The sequence below is a fragment of the Nansenia antarctica genome (assembly GCF_963989245.1).
Source record: "Nansenia antarctica genome assembly, chromosome: 6".
Classification (NCBI taxonomy): Eukaryota; Metazoa; Chordata; class Actinopteri; order Argentiniformes; family Microstomatidae; genus Nansenia; species Nansenia antarctica.
Window position 1 is genome coordinate 35,105,606 of NC_137676.1, and position 20,973 is coordinate 35,126,578.

Here is a 20,973-nt window from a genome sequence, read left to right on the forward strand (position 1 = left end):
CCTCCTGTGTTTAGACAACCCTCTGACGTGTGTGTCCTCCTGTGTTTAGACAACCCTCTGACGTGTGTGTCCTCCTGTGTTCAGACAACCCTCTGACGTGTGTGTCCTCCTGTGTTCAGACAACCCTCTGACGTGTGTGTCCTCCTGTGTTTAGACAACCCTCTGGACCACCAGGTCCTGGACGTCAGCCTGCCAGAGTACTTCCCCACATCCAAGAGGCCCAGGATCAGCCTGTGTAAGGCCAAGACCGGCCCCGAGGAGGTCTACAGCCGAGGTCAGAGGTCAACTAGGGGTCACCCAGGGTTTAACACGGGGGTCGATGATTGTGACATCCAGGGCCTTTCTCAATTGCTAGAAACTCGATTCCTCGTCTCCTCCTCCTTCTCCTCCATCCTCCACTCGCTTCCCACTGCAAAAACATTGGAGGAGAAGATCTAAGTTCCTCCCGTTAGATCTTCTCTCCGGAGGAAGCGAGCGGAGGACGGAGGAGAGGACGCGAGGAATCACGTTTCTACCAGTTTGGGTAGGAAGGGCTGTGCGGTTGTTTCACTGATTTAAAAATACACCCTGGCTTGGCATGTGTTCACGTGCTTGTCTTGACTCTGTTTCCTCCTCCTCCTCCTCACTTCAGAACAAATGGTGCTTGAAGTTTTGAAGAATAACAGAAGTATAGAAGGTAACATTACCAGATTTTGTTTCAAGTCCAGTTCTTTTTTTTCCTTTTTTTTCTAAAAGGCTGTTTTGCAAGCCTCAACGCGCTTTACGAACGCAAACAAGTGGCACACACAACCAAAGTGAATAATAATCCTGTTTAAACCCCCCCGGCCCACCCACATACATAATATGACCTGTATGCCGATTGTGTGTGCGAGTGATGTTCTCTGTCCATCAACAGGCCGTGTCTTTTGTTTCCCTGACAGAGTTTTGCCTCTCATGCGGGAAGACGAGAGTGGCGACCTTCCATCCGCTTTTTGAAGGAGGCCTTTGCCAAGCATGCAAGGTTAGAAACAACACAGATAATCCACTCACTACCTCCGTAATCCATTCGAACCTCACCGAGAGAGAGAGAGAGAGAGAGAGAGAGAGAGAGATGAGAGAGAGAGAGAGAGATGAGAGAGAGAGAGAGAGAGATGAGAGAGAGAGAGAGATGAGAGAGAGGTTCGGCAGAGAGCTTTGACGTTTCGGTTCAAGTGTTTCTGACGCACTAATGCCCGCCGCCCGAGAATCACCCCCTCCTCGGTCGTCTCTTAGAAGTGTTCTGTCAGCCCGAGCGGTGTTGAGACAAGCCCGGAGCGCGTTGTGTAAGAGGGCTGAGAGGCATCCCAGTTCTGAGGTATCACAGGCCCCCGCTCGGGTTCTAATACCTCCTGCCCGGCTCCCTGTGCGGGCACATCGCGATGCCCAAAGTACCACAGGTATCATTACACGTTTCATCTGTTTTTTTAATGGGCGGGAAAAGAACGTTCTGTAATGCTTCACGGTGTATGGGTAGAGGATGTGTGTGTGTGTGTGTGTGTGTGTGTGTGTGTGTGTGTGTGTCTTATGGGGTAGGATACGCCCATACCTTTTTTCAGGGGGGGGGGGGGGGCTCGGTAAGGCCAAAATGAAATGTGAGCGGTGCGCCGCGGGGCTAAGAAAACAAGACGATCCCAACGACGGTATAAACGTGTCTCTCACAGAACCGCGCTGAAACCCAATGACTCCACACCAGAAAAGCGCATGCCTCGGCTTATCGGCGACGAGGAACTCGATTTTGTACGCCCCTCGATGACATGTCATAACAATTAGACTAGGATAATTCAGGAACCTTTTTTTTCCGCGGGCCAAACCGAATGTTTTTTTTGGGGGGGGGGGGGGGGGGTTCTCGGGCGGGCCAACATTTGGACCCGGGCCACACTCTGGGGCAGGTCTGGTCTGTGTGGAAGGAGAAGTACCAGACTCTGTTTATATACGGTATGGCAATAGCATAAGGTGATATGGACGGGAAAAAAACTAGTTATATAGGAGTTAATCTCGTATCTCCTTATCGATTCTTGTATCCCATATCTTTATATCTCCTTAAGTGCGTTTCTAAAGTGGCTAGGTTATCTGGGGCTGAGTTCCAACAGGCACCAGAGGACCACTTGACCTCATTGCTTCATACATTGTTAGGAAGGTTAGTGTGGATATTTGGTCAGGGCTCAATTCTAATGTACACACACACACACACACACACACACAGGCACTCACACACATGCTCATGCACGGGCACACACACACGCACATATAAACATGTCGGGGGGGGGGGGGCGGCGGCTGTGGCGCAGGAGGTAGAGCCGGCGTCTAATGATCGCAAGATCGGCGGTTCGCTGGCCACATGTCAAGGTGTCTTTGGGCAAGACACTGAACCGCAAATTGCTCTCAATGAGCGGGCCGGCGCCTTGCATGGTAGCTTGTCGCCATTGGTGTGTGAATGTGTGTGTGAATGAGAGGCCGTTGTAAAGCTCTTTGGAATAAGGCGCTATATAAGTCAGTCCATTTACCATTTACACACACACACACACCGCTGACTCTGATTACTCCTGGGGGGTAATTCCATCGGCATCGCTAAAAGGAAAATCCAGCCTTATTTTGAAGTCTTGCGGAAATGTTCCGGCGCAAAAACATTTGTCTTTCTCCTCTTCTAATGAGCCTGAACGTGGAGCCTGAGCCCAGCCTGTTCACCTGGGGGTTTGGACCTGGGTCTTAACCCTCCTCTTCCCCTCCCAGCAGCTGTTGGTTTAGCTAGACCTTTATCAGGACGGCAGCTAAACCGCCTGTCACTGGGGCGCCTTTGTGTCTGAGGACTTTGGTCTCAGTGTTGAAAACATACAGATATTCTCTCTCTCTCTCTCACACACACACACACACACACACACACACACATTTTTGGGACTTGATGTCGGGCCTCTCCAGACATGTCCTAATATTGGCTGCCAAGCGACGTGTCCCTCTCCTCAGATTGTCAATGTGTGTGTGTGTGTGTGTGTGTGTGTGTGTGTGTGTGTGTTTATTCACCTATGTTAGGATGTTTACCTAAACTCTCTGTTTCCTGCCTGTGTGTGTGTGTGTGTGTGTGTGTGTGTGTGTGTGTGTGTGTGTGTGTGTGTGTGTGTGTGTGTGTGTGTGTGTGTGTGTGTGTCAGGATGTGTATCTAGAGATCTCCTACATGTATGATGAGGACGGGTACCAGTCCTACTGCACCGTGTGCTGCGGGGGCCGAGAGGTGCTGCTGTGTGGCAACGCCAACTGCTGCAGGTGACCCCCGACCTCCGCCTCACCCCTACCCCCCACCTCTACCCCCTTCATCCCATCTTTTATAGTCGTTCCTTCCTCCCCTTTATCACGACTGCCACCTGCCCTCCTATTGTATTTCCGACCTCCGTCCTCTCTCTCTCTCTCTCCCTCCTCCCCCTCTTCCGACTCTCTCCCCCCCTCTCTCTCTCTAACTCACCTGTCTCCCCCCTCTCTCTCTCTAACTCACCTGTCTCCCCCCCTCTCTCTCTAACTCACCTGTCTCCCTCTCTCTCTCTCTCTCTAACTCACCTGTCTCCCCCCTCTCTCTAACTCACCTATATCCCCCTCTCTCTCTAACTCACCTATATCCCCCCTCTCTCTCTCTAACTCACCTATATCCCCCCCTCTCTCTAACTCACCTGTCTTCCTCTCCCTCTCTCTCTCTAACTCACGTGTCTTCCTCCCCCCTACCCCTCTCTCTCTCTCTAACTCCCCCGTCTCCCCCTCTCTCTCTCTCTAACTCACCTGTCTCCCTCTCTCTCTCTCTCTCTAACTCACCTGTCTCCCCCTCGCTCTAACTCACCCGTCTCCCCCTCTCTCTCTCTAACTCACCTGTCTCCCCCCCTCTCTCTCTCTAACTCACCTGTCTCCCCCTCTCTCTCTCTCTAACTCACCCGTCTCCCCTCCTCTCTCTCTAACTCACCTGTCTCCCCCCTCTCTCTAACTCACCTGTCTCCCCCCTCTCTCTAACTCACCTGTCTCCCCCTCTCTCTCTCTAACTCACCTGTCTCCCCCTCTCTCTCTCTCTAACTCACCTGTCTCCCCCTCTCTCTCTCTAACTCACCTGTCTCCCCCCCTCTCTCTAACTCACCCGTCTCCCCCCCTCTCTCTAACTCACCCGTCTCCTCCCCTCTCTCTCTCTCTAACTCACCCGTCTCCCCCTCCCTCTCTCTAACTCACCTGTCTCCCCCTCCCTCTCTCTCTCTCTAACTCACCTGTCTCCCCCCCTCTCTCTAACTCACCCGTCTCCCCCCCTCTCTCTCTAACTCACCCGTCTCCCCCCTCTCTCTAACTCCCCTGTCTCCCCCTCTCTCTCTAACTCACCTGTCTCCCCCTCTCTCTCTCTAACTCCCCCGTCTCCCCCTCTCTCTCTAACTCACCTGTCTCCCCCTCTCTCTCTCTCTAACTCCCCCGTCTCCCCCTCTCTCTCTCTCTAACTCCCCCGTCTCCCCCTCTCTCTCTCTCTAACTCACCTGTCTCCCCCTCTCTCTCTCTCTCTCTAACTCACCTGACTCCCCCCCTCTCTCTAACTCACCTGTCTCCCTCTCTCTCTCTCTAACTCCCCCGTCTCCCCCTCTCTCTCTAACTCACCTGTCTCCCCCTCTCTCTCTCTCTAACTCCCCCGTCTCCCCCTCTCTCTCTCTAACTCCCCCGTCTCCCCCTCTCTCTCTCTCTAACTCACCTGTCTCCCCCTCTCTCTCTCTCTCTCTAACTCACCTGTCTCCCCCTCTCTCTCTCTCTAACTCACCTGTCTCCCCCTCTCTCTCTCTCTAACTCACCTGTCTCCCCCCCTCTCTCTCTAACTCACCTGTCTCCCCTCCTCTCTCTCTAACTCACCTGTCTCACCTCCCTCTCTCTCTCTAACTCACCTGTCTCCCCCTCTCTCTCTCTCTAACTAACATGTCCTCCCCCCCAGGTGTTTCTGTGTGGACTGCCTGGACATCCTGGTGGGCGCGGGGGCGTCCAACAGCGCCCGTAACCTGGACCCGTGGCGCTGCTACATGTGCCAGCCCGTGCTGCCCTACGGAGGCCTGAAGAGGCGGCACGACTGGAGCCTCAAACTGCAGGAGTTCTTCGTCAACGACAACGGACAGGAGTTTGTGAGTTTCCCCCCCCCCCCCTTGTCGGTCACCATCACGGCTCCTCCTTTTAAAAAGCAGGGTTTCAGCGAATCCGCGTTCTGTCCGAATTCACTCACGCGACACGAGAGAGCGGAAAATACAAAATGGCCGCTCGCTTTCCACAGAGGATTTCTTTTCTCCCCAACTCGTCAGTTTGAATCTCAATTCACTTGAGGTGGGTTGTACCTATTAAGGTACACAACCTTCTCGTGTGTGTGTAGTCTGTCAACCCCTGGTTTGTTGACTTCATCGTAGTGCCTGAAATATACATGACCTCATCCTATCGCTAACCTGATATCAACTGACCCTAGTCCTCCACACAATCTCTAAGGCTAAAAGGCTTAATAATGCTAATGTTGGCTAATGTAAACATGGCTACAGTCAATGATTTACTGGAGTGTTGACCCAGTGGTTGTGTTGTGGCGGGTGAGACTGGCTGTGGTGAGTGAATGGCAGGAGTCTGTGTCGGAGGTTAGATAGACAGTGTGTTGACGCTCCTCCTGTGTGTTGTGATGGTGTTGACGCTCCTCCTGTGTGGTGTGGTGGTGTTGACACTCCTCCTGTGTGGTGGTGTTGACGCTCCTCCTGTGTTGTGGTGTTGACGCTCCTCCTGTGTGGGGTTGTTGACGCTCCTCCTGTGTGGTGGTGTTGACACTCCTCCTGTGTGGGGTTGTTGATGCTCCTCCTGTGTGGTGTTAACGCTCCTCCTGTGTGGTGTTGACGCTTCTCCTGGTGTTGTTGACACTCCTCCTGTGTGGTGTTGTTGACGCTCCTCCTGTGTGGTGTTGTTGACGCTCCTCCTGTGTGGTGTTGTTGACGCTCCTCCTGTGTGGTGTTGTTGACGCTCCTCCTGTGTGGTGGTGTTGACGCTCCTCCTGTGTGGTGGTGTTGACACTCCTCCTGTGTGGTGTTGTTGATGCTCCTCCTGTGTGGTGGTGTTGACACTCCTCCTGTGTGGTGGTGTTGACACTCCTCCTGTGTGGTGTTGTTGACACTCCTCCTGTGTGGTGTTGTTGACACTCCTCCTGTGTGGTGGTGTTGATGCTCCTCCTGTGTGGTGGTGTTGACGCTCCTCCTGTGTGGTGGTGTTGCAGGAGAGTCCAAAGAGGTACCCCGCTGTCCCCGCTGAGCAGAGACGTCCCATCCGCGTCCTCTCGCTGTTCGATGGCATCGCCACTGGTAAGAGTGTGTGTGTGTGAGGGGGGGGGGGGGGGGGTGGTGCGTGTGTGTTGGGGGTGGGGGGGGGCGGGTGAACGTGCGTGTGCTTATGTGAAGTGCTTTCCCTAACAGTCGGTATTTAACCACGATAGCACACGATAGCACATGTGTATGTATGCATGTAGATTGATTGTTTCCGTGTGTGTATGTGTGTGTGTGTGCGTGTGTATGTGTGTGTGTGTGTGTGCGTGTGTGTGTGTGTGTGTGTGTGTGTGTCTCTCTCTTCAGGCTACCTGGTGCTCCGAGACCTGGGCTTCAAGGTGGACCAGTACATCGCGTCCGAGGTGTGTGAGGACTCCATATCCGTGGGGGTGGTCCGACATGAAGGAAAAATCCAGTATGTGCACGATTGTGAGGAACATCACCAAGAAGAATGTAAGCAGACCACCACGCCTCTCTACCCTGTACCACGGGTCCTCCTGTTCACTCAGTACAGTCGTTTCGGACGGGTCGAACCAGCACAATCAGCCACAGGTGGCAGGGGAGGGGGAAAAGAGGGTGGGAGGGACGGAGGGGGGGACGGAGTGGGGAGAGAGGGAGGGAGGGGGGGTGAAGGAGGGAGGTAGGAAGGGGGGGGGGTGGAGGGAGGGAGAGAAGGTGGGGACGGAGGATGGAGAAAGGGAGGGAGATAGGGATGAGGGAGGGAGGGAGGGAGGGAGGGTGTACCATAGGTTATTTAGGATGTCGGCTTTGTCTTGAATCTGATCTGTTGTGGCTTGGGGATTCTTTATCAGTTGGGAGTGTAGCTGTGACCTTGTCCGATGGAGACAGCTTAACTACCTGTAGCTGGTGCCTGTGTGTCTGAGCCGTTGCTAATGCTAACATTTGCACACATTCATACATGACATTGACACACACATACACACACACACACACCCTTCTAGCTAATCTGCTGTTCTGTGGACTGTTGCCTGTCCAGACAAACCCCTACTTGAAGTGAGCATCGGATTAGAAAGGTCTACTCTACTCATGTTAAACATTCAACAGCACACGTACATGCATGCAGTACATACACACGCAGGCACACACACACACACACACACCCTAACTCCTCCACACACGTCCACCACAGCTGCAGTTTGGGGCAGAGCATGTGAGCCAAGGCCGTGTGATGACGTCATGTGGCCTGGTGAGGACAAAGCAGAGCCTCTGTTGGTGTAAATCCCCGAGAACCCATTCACCCCTTTGTCATGGTGCTGCTCTGGAGGAGGGGGGGGCGCTGTGGGAGGGGGCCTGGGCTGTGGGAGGGGGGGGGAGGTGGAGGGGGCCTGGGCTGTGGGAGGGGGGGAGGTGGAGGGGGCCTGGGCTGTGGGAGGGGGGCTGGGCTGTGGGAGGGGGGGGAGGTGGAGGGGGGCTGGGCTGTGGGAGGGGGGGGGAGGTGGAGGGGGGCTGGGCTGTGGGAGGGGGGGGGAGGTGGAGGGGGCCTGGGCTGTGGGAGGGGGGGAGGTGGAGGGGGCCTGGGCTGTGGGAGGGGGGGAGGTGGAGGGGGCCTGGGCTGTGGGAGGAGGGGGGGGAGGTGGAGGGGGGCTGGGGCTGTGGGAGGGGGGGGGAGGTGGAGGGGGCCTGGGCTGTGGGAGGGGGGGAGGTGGAGGGGGCCTGGGCTGTGGGAGGGGGGGAGGTGGAGGGGGCCTGGGCTGTGGGAGGAGGGGGGGGAGGTGGAGGGGGCCTGGGCTGTGGGAGGAGGGGGGGAGGTGGAGGGGGCCTGGGCTGTGGGAGGAGGGGGGGAGGTGGAGGGGGCCTGGGCTGTGGGAGGAGGGGGGGAGGTGGAGGGGGCCTGGGCTGTGGGAGGAGGGGGGGGAGGTGGAGGGGGCCTGGGCTGGGGGAGGGGGGGGAGGTGGAGGGGGCCTGGGCTGTGGGAGGGGGGGGGAGGTGGAGGGGGCCTGGGCTGTGGGAGGGGGGGGAGGTGGAGGGGGCCTGGGCTGGGGGAGGGGGGGGAGGTGGAGGGGGCCTGGGCTGTGGGAGGGGGGGGGAGGTGGAGGGGGCCTGGGCTGTGGGAGGGGGGGGAGGTGGAGGGGGCCTGGGCTGTGGGAGGGGGGGGGAGGTGGAGGGGGCCTGGGCTGTGGGGGGGGGGGGGAGGTGGAGGGGGCCTGGGCTGTGGGAGGGGGGGAGGTGGAGGGGGCCTGGGCTGTGGGAGGGGGGGGGAGGTGGAGGGGGCCTGGGCTGTGGGGGGGGGGGAGGTGGAGGGGGCCTGGGCTGTGGGAGGGGGGGAGGTGGTGAAGGGGGGGGGGGTGGAGGGGGGCTGGGCTGTGGGAGGAGGAGGAGGAGGAGGTGGCCGCCTTCCCAGCCTGGTCCAACTCTGGGAGCCTAAACACTCCCCCACACACCCCTCTCTGGCTGTTGCGTAAGAGGCTCAGAGCACAGTGGCACTCCTCTCTCTTTCCCTCTCTCTTTCCCTCTCTCTCTTTCCCTCTTTCTCCCTCTCCCTCTCTCTGGGTCTTTATTGGGGATGAAAAGGCTCTTATACAGGGGAGGGGAGTGGATCTTATGTGGGGGAGAGTGGTGAGGGCTGGGAGGGGGTAGTGTTGGGGGTGGGGGATGAATAGGGTATTATGGGGGAGTGGGGGGTGTTATATAGGGTCCTTAGTTGGGGGTGGAGTGCGGGGAGATTAGAGGGGAGAGGTTGGGGGTGTTTAGGGTTTGAAAAAGGAAAGGCTCTCCCTCTCACTAGGGCAGGTGTCTGAGGGGATGTAGGCCTAGCTAACCCCAGCCTAAAACAGAGTGTAGGCAGAACTAACCCTTAGAATATACGTAGTGTATGTCATAAATGGGATTTACTCAAATAGTCCATGGGCCAAGAGAAACTGTAATCCATGGTTCAGATTTGTTTGAATAGCCACTGCTAACTTCAGCTCATTTTAGCCTCACTTTAGCCAACGCTAACATAAAAACAATAAGTGTGAATGGGACCGGTAGACAGAGTTCAACGCTGCGTGGACCAAATCAACTCAAATGACCGTTTCTGACTTGGTAGATAGTGACTTTGAGGTCATTTGAGGTAAAATGTTGGAACTACTGAGCCCATTCACACCTGTTTCTGTTTTGTTAGCGGCAGCTAACGTGATGTTGGAGTTCGTAGTGGCTATTTAAACAACTCTAAACCATTATCCGATACACAGTTTCTCTTGGCACCGTGGACTAACCTTCAGGGTAAGGAAAACATCATGCTATAAAAAGGTGTGGAAAAAAACATGAAGGCATGGTTGGTGTTGAAGTGGTGTGTTTCTCTGAATGAAGCGTTCGTACGGCTGATTGGATTCAGAGAAAGCGCCTGAAGAAGTCCAGTCATGCGGCACCCTCTTGAATGACAGTCAGAGACATGCGTCATTGTTGACAGTAGGTGGTGCTGTTGTTTCACCTAGATGGAGGAGTGGGGTCCGTTTGACCTGGTGATCGGTGGAAGCCCCTGCAACGACCTGTCCATCGTCAACCCTGCCAGGAAAGGACTCTACGGTGAGTGGGCTGGGAGCTGTGTGGACTTATATATGTGAACGTGATATTATCATGGCTGGTCATTCAAGTGCTCCTCGGAAATAGGAAGCGTGAACATTTCTGACAAATCCCGGCAATTGGATGTACCTTTGGGATCTCGGGAGTTTCCCCAAATCTGAAGACATGTCAACATCAATCCACAGTGGAAGCACGACAGTAAACCGTGTGGGGAAATTCCGATATTAGTTTTTTTTCCGGAGGAGCACTCGAATGCAGCATGAATCTTGATTTCTCATTCTGGATCTCCTAACATGTCCTAACCCCCTCCCCTCTCTCTCTCTCCCCCTCCACTACCCAGAGGGCACAGGGAGGTTGTTCTTCGAGTTCTACCGCCTGCTGAGTGAAGCCCGGCCCAAAGAGGGCGAGGACCGGCCCTTCTTCTGGATGTTCGAGAATGTGGTCGCCATGGGAGTCAACGACAAGAGGGACATCTCCCGCTTCCTCGAGGTGGGTTATCTTCTCAGTCAGCTACCTTCCTCCAGGTGGGTTATCTTTAACTACCTTCCTCCAGGTGGGTTATCTTTAACTACCTTCCTCCAGGTGGGTTATCTTTAACTACCTTCCTCCAGGTGGGTTATCTTTAACTACCTTCCTCCAGGTGGGTTATCTTTAACTACCTTCCTCCAGGTGGGTTATCTTCTCAGTCAGCTACCTTCCTCCAGGTGGGTTATCTCCTCAGTCCACCACCGTGCGTCTTGACTGCCTTTTGTCATTGGCTGAGGGAGGTCATAGAGGGTTGTTGTTGGTTGATTCAGTGCCTCGTCTTCAGTTATAAGTAGCGATACATTTTGGTCCTCCATGATGAGCATACACCGCAAAAAGTAACTCTAAGTAAGATGAAATAGCTTAAATCAAGGCAATAAATATGCTTGTTTTTTTGACAAATCTGGACATTTTCCTGTTCTGTTGGCAGATAATGTTGCTTATTTTTAAGTAATATTCACCCATTTTATTGCTTTTTTTCCTGTTTTTGAGAGCTGTATTTTTGCAGTGTAATTCTAACGGTTCTCTCACTCTCTCTCTTTGTGTGTGTGGGTGTGTGTGTGTGTTCGCGTGTGCGTGTCTGTGTGTGTGTGTGTGTGTGTGTGTGGGTGTGTGTGTGTGTGTGTCTTGCAGTGCAACCCTGTGATGATCGATGCCATCGAGGTGTCTGCCGCCCACAGGGCTCGCTACTTCTGGGGCAACCTGCCAGGGATGAACAGGTGTGTGATACCTGCGTACGTGACGTTATCATATCTACTCTTTATTTCCTCAGCCCAGATGATCACTTAGGAAGTAATCTTTACTCCAGATCCCATAAGCATGAGTGATATTTGCATAAATCATGAGTTGGATGATTCGACTTTGGCTGTAGGATCTTGAGTTAGAATGCCACCCTCATAGGAGTCATTTCCCAGACACAGATTAAGCCTACTCTTAGAAAACTAAGCCATATTGTATTACTATAAGGATAACTCTGGAGTGCTTTCCTTATCTTTTGGGTGGACATGTCTATGGTGGGTATCTCTATGGTGGGTATCTGGTGGATATTAATGTGTCTGTCCTCTGTCTATCAGGCCTCTGTGTGCGTCTGGGATGGACAAGCTGGAGCTGCAGGACTGTCTGGAACACGGACGCGTCGCTAAGGTTAGTGTCTCTGCTTCTGTCGGTGTGTGTGTGTGTGTGCGCGTGCGTGCATGCGTGCGCCTAATAACTTGTTCATTAACACAATGCATTCACCTAAAATAATACAGTACGTTGAATGAACAAATAAAGAAGGTTCCGATTTACTGTAGTCATTTATGATGAAGGACAATAATGAAGTTTAGAATACTTAAATGCTATAACACACACAGTATACAAACATAGTGTACAGAGAGATGAACTAAAACGTTGTCAGCGGCCCTAACACTACATTATGTGTCTCAATGATGTCCTTGTATATGGTAGGGAGGAGGAATAGACCGTTACCCCCCCCCCCCCCCCCCCCGTCCTACACTGTTGTTAGGGCGAAAATTCTTCCTAAGGCATTTCTTTAATCCTGTTTATCTTAACTGGCTTGGTTCTCAAGGAAAATGATAAGGATTCTAGACTTCCCGGCACTCATGTCTACTCAAGTCTCAATTTACCATGAGAGGAAGGGGATTGTGGAGACATTTATCACTGGTACAGAAGGGAAAATCCTGTACCAGTGGTAAATGTCTCCATAACCCCCGCCCTCGAATGGTAAATTGCTTTTCTACAAAAGCTACCACATAATATAAAAAAATACACAATTGTAACATTAAATTCATTTATTTACAATCATTAATCGTTTCAGAATACATATATCCTTCCGCCACAGAATATAGTCCCATAAACAAGATCAACGAGTTGCCTTGGAATGACACTCCAGGGGGGTATTCCACGTACCTTGATTAGTATATCGGCGATATAAAAAATAGCGGCGTTCAGGCAACTCGTGATTGGAATTCAAGCCTCAGGTGATTCCTCGAACGAGGATCAGGCTTGTGTCATCAGTGTTCACAGAACACCGGCTTAGAAATCCTCGATATGGGCAATGGGACATAAAGAGCCCAGAAGAGCCGATTGTCGAAATGAAGATACTACACCCCCTAGCGGTCCTACCTTTTGCGCAGCACTCTTACTTATTGATCTTTATGAAGACGAAAAATAAGATGTAAAATAATGCAATACTGCCGCAATTAACAAGGCAAGGGAAATGGTTTGGCAAAAAATTGCTGAACGATTAAATGCGTAGGTCATACTAGCCCCAGTTATTCTTATATGTTCATATTTTAATAAATGAATATTTACTACTGTGATGATATCAGCAGCAGGCTACATACAATCATATCGTCACGATGGCATAGTGGTATTGACCGCTGCCATAGTATTTATTCGTCATTTTAAGACGGTGGTTCAAATCCCTCTTCTGACACTTTTTACTGCATTTCGTTGTCTGAATCTAATCTAAAATCTCATCTAAAAAAGTATGTAGGCTATAAAATGATGGTGCAGGCTAATTTACAAGAACTGACACGATTACAATGGTGTTTGAAGCCTTTCTGAGTAGTAAATGATGTTCTTCTAACTGGACCCTGGATTTGGCATAGATTATTTTTTCTTATGATTACTGATGGATAGATGATTCACTTAGACAGATATATATATATATATTGTAAATCGATTTGCATGAAGGCTTCGGTTAAATGTAAAAAAAAAAAACGTTAAATTAAACCAAGTCTCGAACACGCAACCTTCGGAACTCTTGTTGGCTGCCTTAACCACTTCACCAGCCACACCGCTGTGATGATGGCAATGCAAGTTGATAGACATACCTATTTATTTATTTTTTTACACTTTTTTATTTATCTATCTATCACACTTTCAAAATATCAAGTTATCTATCACACAATCAAAATATCTATCGATCTATCACACTTTCAAAATATCAAATTATCTATCTATCACACAGTCAAACTATCTATCTATCTATCTATCTCGTAAAAAGTGGGAACTAATATTTCCTAAAAGACACTTGAGGAACTGTCGTTCGGGATGTAGTTTCCGCCTGTGAGACATTTTTGACGCACGCATTACCTAAACCAGCCTGTAAGTCTGCTCGCGACCAGAATTACTCAGAAGGATTGGTTGCATAGCAACCAAGCAGCGAATTATTTGAGCCACATTGATGGAACCGAACGCAAAGATGTTTTATGGCCAACTTGTTGGCCACCGTCTATAGAGATAGGAACATTCTTTTGTTCCTGGCTCATTCGGTGTTTGACCACAGTTGTGTGAACAGTCCGTTGTGCGAGCCCAGATCTGAATACATTGTCTTAATCCAACTTTCCTTTGAGCATCAACTTTATTCCTCGCCCATTGGGATTTGAATACTTCAATATCAGAAATCGTCATGACGAGCATGTGTTATCCTGTGTGTTAATGTCCTGTCATGTTCCTGTCTTGTGTTGTAGTTTGGGAAGGTGCGCACCATCACCACGCGGTCCAACTCCATCAAGCAGGGCAAAGACCAGCACTTCCCCGTCATGATGAACGGCAAGGAGGACATCCTGTGGTGCACTGAGCTGGAGAGGTATGGAGCTCTGTGGGACACTGTTTAAACACTGGAGATGTATGGAGCTCTGTGGGACACTGTTTAAACACTGGAGATGTATGGAGCTCTGTGGGACACTGTTTAAATACTGGAGAGGTATGGAGCTCTGTGGGACACTGTTTAAACACTGGAGATGTATGGAGCTCTGTGGGACACTGTTTAAATACTGGAGAGGTATGGAGCTCTGTGGGACACTGTTTAAATACTGGAGAGGTATGGAGCTCTGTGGGACACTGTTTAAATACTGGAGAGGTATGGAGCTCCGTGGGACACTGTTTAAATACTGGAGAGGTATGGAGCTCTGTGGGACACTGTTTAAATACTGGAGAGGTATGGAGCTCTGTGGAACACTGTTTAAACACTGATCTGGAGAGGTATGGAGCTCTGTGGGACACTGTTTAAACACTGATCTGGAGAGGTATGGAGCTCTGTGGGACACTGTTTAAACACTGATCTGGAGAGGTATGGAGCTCTGTGAGACACTGTTTAAACACTGATCTGGAGAGGTATGGAGCTCTGTGGGACACTGTTTAAACACTGATCTGGAGAGGTATGGAGCTCTGTGAGACACTGTTTAAACACTGATCTGGAGAGGTATGGAGCTCTGTGGGACACTGTTTAAATACTGGAGAGGTATGGAGCTCTGTGGAACACTGGTTAAACACTGGAGAGGTATGGAGCTCTGTGGAACACTGTTTAAACATTGGAGAGGTATGGAGCTCTGTGGAACACTGTTTAAACACTGGAGAGGTATGGAGCTCTGTGGAACACTGTTTAAAACAATAAAAACAGCAAGCTGTCTGAGACTTGGTCTAGTGGTCACCCCCTAGTGGTCATCTACTCTACAGTATCCTGCATTGGTGCTTTAATATGTCTATGCTTCACACACACACACACACACACTTCACACATCTCTCACCTTTGACCTCTGTCTCTCTACCGTTCTCTGTACAATCCAAATGAATAATTCCCATTCATTTGAAAAACAAAACGATAAGAACAATGACGAGTGACCCGAGAGCCCTTAGCTCCCATGACCCATTCTTTTTTCTATTTAAAACGTTGTTTTTTTGGAGTGGGACGGTCCCACTCTTGTATTTTTAATTGGACAGAGAAAGACAGGATGTAAGGAGGGAGAGGGCATGTCAACAGGAAGTTGGCCCAGATTCGAAACCATGCCGACATGGGCATACTGTATGTACTGTATGTGTGCACTGTAGGTCGTGGTGCTAGACCACTGGACCACCCCATGCCACCCATGACCCTCCTTGTTTACCATGACCCATCCTTGTTTACCATGACCCTCCTTGTTTACCATGACCCTCCTTGTTTACCATGACCCTCCTTGTTTACCATGACCCTCCTTGTTTACCATGACCCTCCTTGTTTACCATGACCCTCCTTGTTTACCATGACCCTCCTTGTTTACCATGACCCTCCTTGTTTACCATGACCCTCCTTGTTTACCATGACCCTCCTTGTTTACCATTCTAACGCTCCTCAACATTGTCTCCTCCTGTAGGATCTTTGGGTTCCCGGTCCACTACACAGACGTGTCCAACATGGGCCGGGGCGCCAGGCAGAAGCTGCTGGGGCGGTCCTGGAGCGTGCCAGTCATCCGACACCTGTTCGCCCCGCTGAAGGACTACTTTGCCTGTGAATAGCGGGCCCACGTTGATGATGTCACCGATGATGTGCCGCTGCACTGGCGTCATGGTTATCATAACACCAGACCCCCGCCTCTCTGTTCCTCGTTCCCACCGCCACACACACAGAAGAGGGTCTGCCAGTACCAACACACACAGGGGCCTACCGGAAGCTGGCGGTGGTCTCGTATAAGGGCTGTCAGTCAAAAGTAAGATAGTCATTCTAGAGGGAGGTTACAAGGTTGAGTCCACGTGTTGTAACTCTGCCCTCCTTCTCAGTACAGCCTGGGGTGGGGGGGTATCATTCCCAATTTGGGGTTCCCTCCCATACGCTCTAGAAATGCCCTAGCGAGCCTTCCCTTTAGCTAGGCTAGGCCGAGACTGACCTGAGTAAGGACCACTGGTTGTCAATCAAAAGTGCCCATGTCAAACCACATATTTATCGCCTGATGGCCAGTGATATTGTATTGATAAGTGATATTGTAGAGGAACTTTTATGGTTAACACTGTTTTTTTTTTTTATTGCCCTTCATTTTACCTTGGAGTGGATTTTATTTTGAAATGCGTTTTAAAGTTCAAATGCATTACTGATGCCACGCCAAATTTCTAAAACCAGAGAAAGTTATTTTATATTGATATTTTTATTGGGTATGAGTGGAACTGGAATCATATTATTTTTTTCTGGCATTTTCATTATGTTAACTGAGTCAAGGAGTTCCTCCTTCATGCCAATGTAAAGATATACTTGAAATAGATCAGTGCAAAAACATTTTACAAACAAGCTGAGATACAGAATGAAGGTAAAAAACGCTTCTCAGCTATACCTAACAACTGAGACTTAACCTACATTATGCTAAATGTATTCTATATATCGTATAAACAAATTTTTTTTTTACACTGTAATCCATTTAGTACAAAAAAACGTAAAGAAATCACTATATTGGAGAGACAACAGCAATAGTTCAATATATTTCAGACATTTTGTGTGCCACTGTTGACTACTGTTCTAAAATATCATTTGACTTAAACTGGAAGTTGTTTTTATTAAGTGCTGTCACCAAAAATAAGTAGGCATTACCTCAGCAATCAGGACGTCTGAAAACCCTATATTAGAGATTTGTATCTGTGGAGAAAAAAATTAAGAGTTTTACAATATTATATGCCCCTATATCATAGTCACTGGAATGTTTTTGTAGTCTTTGTACTGTATCTATGACAATGTTTACAAGCTAATTGTTAACTCTTCCTTCTTTCACTGGGAAAATAAATGCTTTGATTTGATTATTTAATTTCCTATACTGTCAACTGAAATGTAGTTTTTTTTTATATGTTAATTTCAGTGGTTGATAAAACTTTCTATGTTGGGAGGTTATACAAAACAAACAGTAATCTGTTGTTATGGTTACAGTACTCTCTGTTCTCTGCCCAGTATTTCAAGGTTGAATCTGGATCAGAACCATTCTGTTTTGGTAGACATGTAGGATCAGATCGAGCTGGCTGATTTCCCCAATACTGCTCTAAATCAATCTGCCATAGATGTGATCCTGGATAGATATTATAATCTAGATTATTCACTTATTCTGATCTAGATTTGAAAATGTTTAATACTGGGCCCTGGACTTTAGATTGAAGTAAAAATATACTTTTACTGTCTACTCATAACTTGTTGGACAACCCTTAACATGACATGGGCATTATTACAGAAGGACAACAAGTGGTGGAATAGTACCGAGGTCATTGTGTAGTTATATAGTATACTACTACTAATCCTACTATCTAATAGAATTTGTGCCAAAAAGGTTGGTCCTGCATAACTGTAACCGCCCTCAAAACCAGCCTATTGCAGGATAATTAACATAGGCTATTACACAGTAAGAACATGTTCCTCTTGATGTGACTGTATGGTGCCTACGTGTTAAATGTTGCTGTTCTTTGCTTTCACAATTGAATGTGTATAGTTTAGTGTGCAGGGCTGAACATACTGCACACTTTGACCTGATATTGTGTATGTTGACAGTGAAGACCTGCCATTTGTAAGGTTTTTAACTATTCTGTACTACTCAGTACCTACTCATGGATGGTGCCTCTTAGTCTAGTAGATATTTAAAGAGCTTCAGTTTAACACTGGCTGTACGTCCATATGACAAGAACAGCACTTTCTTTAATTCAAAGGTTATTTTACTAAGATGCCAAAAGACCTGAATCGTTTACATGCTTTATTAATACTACTGTTGGCTGAATATCATGCTTGAAAACATAAGTAGACACGGTTCTCTTAGCTTTTTTGACTATACTTTAAAAATGTTTTTTTCATGTTTCATATACTCAGACCAAGTGATGAATCGTTAGTAGTCGCACATTATAAGGCTTGCTTCAGATTTATAATTGTATAGAACATTATAATCAATAGTTTTTGATAAGCCTACGATAAGTTTTTTTTTTTTTTGATTTGCAACGTTTTAAAAAGCTGTATGTATGTTTTATTGTTTCTTAAAAAAAAAAAAAAACATACTTAACCCATTTGTTTTTACTAGACTTTAACGTTTGAAGTGCAAGTCATTCTTTAAGATCGGATATTTTTGTACTTTTCTTTTTTTTACAAAAAAGTATGTGTATTTGATACAACTTTTACTCAATAAAACAGATGTAAACCGACAGACACTCCTGGCTTTGTTTGTGTTGTTTCTAAAACTGTTTGTTGACCAAGATGGCACAACTTCACTCCAAGGAGGTAGTCCTACAATTCCCTTTGTACAGTGCAAAGCCTGCCAATTTAAAACATGTTATTGTGTGTGGATTGATGGCAAATTATTACAATTTAATTAGTTTTAAATTGATGCTATAACAAAACAAAATGTGGAAAAAGTGAAGGGGACTGAATACTTTCCGAAGGCACTGTATATGATGTGAAAGCAGCTATTTGCTGTTTTCTGTAGTCAAAGGGACTGAGTTTAACTCACCAACTAGTGTTTTATGTGGTATTTACCTAGCAACAATACTTACCTTCTTATCTGAGACAGACCCCACACATGAAGATAAAAAATCTTGGATTGAACAGCCTTGATCGTATTGTGTGTGGTGTGCGCCGATTTTCCCATTTCAGCACCCCATTACGACAGACTCCAGACTCTCTCGAGTCTCGTTCCCCACGCCAGAAATCTCGCGTGAACCCATCCTTTTAATATTGCCTTTAAATTACAAAAGAATTAAATTAACATTATATAATGATTAAAGCACTTTGAGCCGCAACGTTTGCAGGAAAAGCGCTATACAAATAAAGTTATTATTATTATTATTATTATTATTATCTAACATAGTACCCTGACTGACCTGTACGAGGCAACCATGTGCAACAGGGCAAATAAAGTGCCGAATAACGAAAAGAAGAAGTCAGCTCGCTTCTTGATTGGCTACAATCCATCCACGTCATAGTCGGACTCGCGAGCAGGGTTGCCACATGGGAATGACATTTTCCACCCTAACCACAGTCTAAAACCGCTAATTCCACCCCAAAAAACCTGAGTCCATCTGGCAACCCTAGGATTTTTGGTCGTAAGTATTGAACACATTTGACATTTACGATTGCTGGTCACGACCATTTTCCGAGCAGATTGTTGGGAGAGATTGACTCAACACACCTCACACCACAGGATAATGTTATAGGAAAATCTTTAGAGCCATCCGATAATCGGGCGTTTTCTGTCTTTGGTCGGAAGGGGGAAAATCGGGCCAAAATCGGCCAGATAATCTTTATGTGTGTACCCGGCTTAACACACCTCACACCACAGGATAATGTTATAGGAAAATCTTTAGAGCTGTTAAGTAAAATGTATTATATATGTCCTCAGTTGAATGTGGATTGTGTTTGTTCTATGCCCAGGTTAATGGGGGGATGCAGTACTGTTGTTGTACCACTGAGGGGCGCTACATAAGACTGCAGGCTTGTGTGTTGTTAATATGTTGATGTGTTGATGCACTTGTCCGAGTTGTTGTCTACCATTCTAAGTTAGCTCGGCTGAGCGAAAGAGTTTTATTCCTTTTGTGGTGAGGAGAAAATAAAACCATGCCCGAGGGCAAAACAGTTCATCGTCTCCGATATTGATTCTCCTCGAGTGCAACGTAGGTGGAAGCTGCCATCATAAACGTTAACAAGAGCCATCCGATAATCGGGCGTTTTCTGTCTTTGGTCGGAAGGGGGAAAATCGGGCCACAATCGGACAGATAATCTTTATGTGTGTACCCGGCTTAAGTAGGAGATACGTATCTCGTAATTAGTATTTTTTTGGGGGGGTGAACGCAATGCGCTTCCGTACCCTTGGCACTCTAGAACGTTAACTAAACATCCACCGTAGATGCTGAAAAAAAGTTTGGTGGAATCAAAGCCTGAGTGTGCGCGTGACCCCTGACCCCTGACCTTTCCAAACTTGGGGCCAAACGTGTGATTCTCTGCCCCGATAAAACCTCAGCCAATCCGTACTTTTATTTTTTAGGCTGGCGGCTCGCATAAGGGCTAAAGAAGACAGACAGTCACTGAAATGGCGAATTTAAGGTAAATATTTGAATGGTATGGCCTCATACCTACACCCAACACAAAACTTCTACTTCTAAAGGGAAACAAACAGACATTTTCCACTACCTTATCTACTGTTTCCTTTTTTCGGGAAAACAAAAAAAAGGAAAAGGTAGCCTACTCACCGCCCTGCCAGGCAAAGCCAAAAGAAAACCATATTTCACGGGGAGAAATCAAACACAAACTAACCCCATAACAAAACAAAGTCAACGGGAAATCAAATGAATGTCAAAGACTGCGTTTACAGGCACACCATATTCCGATTAAGGTCAATATTAGGGTTATTGTAATATTCCGAATAAGGTGTTTACATGCACTGTAGCAACTGGAATATTCTGTTTACATGTTAATTGGCATATTCCCGTCGTTCAGCCGTGGGACAATCAGATGAATTCGTCCGGAAATAGTTGTTACTATAGTAACGTTAGAGTTGGTAGCTTGGTTGTGGTCGTTGAGCGGGCGTTAACCCACAGCTAGGCCATAATGCTTGTTTCCAACATTGTCCTCCATTAGAAGTCTCACCCTGGGCCATCGTTGTAATGTTAGGGACTAGAACTGTTAGAATGTATAATTTATGAAACCACTCAATACAGTGGTGAACATCCAGTAGCATAGATAACACTGAGATGGAAACCAGGTGTAGAACAATTGGATCTTACCAGGAGGTCCAAACAGATCAGGGTTGAGATGGAGATGTGTTTGTCTTTTATCTTCAACCAGGAGGGACAGTTAAGTTACAAGTTGTCCTTGTAATTGCTTTGGTAAAATGCAAAAATACTTGTTATAGTAATATAG

General features: G+C 48.2%; 1 protein-coding gene across 1 annotated transcript in view; it reads left to right on the forward strand.

Moving 5' to 3' along the window:
• Positions 1–15,626, forward strand: part of dnmt3bb.1 (DNA (cytosine-5-)-methyltransferase 3 beta, duplicate b.1) — a gene marked incomplete at both ends in the record, with an annotated part of 41,482 nt that extends 25,856 nt beyond the window's left edge. The window contains 14 exon segments of the mRNA XM_080535032.1: positions 155–274; positions 632–676; positions 921–1,000; positions 3,164–3,276; positions 4,952–5,135; positions 6,251–6,335; positions 6,603–6,724; positions 6,726–6,749; positions 9,734–9,824; positions 10,162–10,310; positions 10,980–11,065; positions 11,420–11,489; positions 13,823–13,941; positions 15,485–15,626. Coding sequence (XP_080391158.1) covers positions 155–274; positions 632–676; positions 921–1,000; positions 3,164–3,276; positions 4,952–5,135; positions 6,251–6,335; positions 6,603–6,724; positions 6,726–6,749; positions 9,734–9,824; positions 10,162–10,310; positions 10,980–11,065; positions 11,420–11,489; positions 13,823–13,941; positions 15,485–15,626 — 1,430 coding nt within the window.
• Between the last annotated feature and the right edge of the window lie 5,347 nt (positions 15,627–20,973).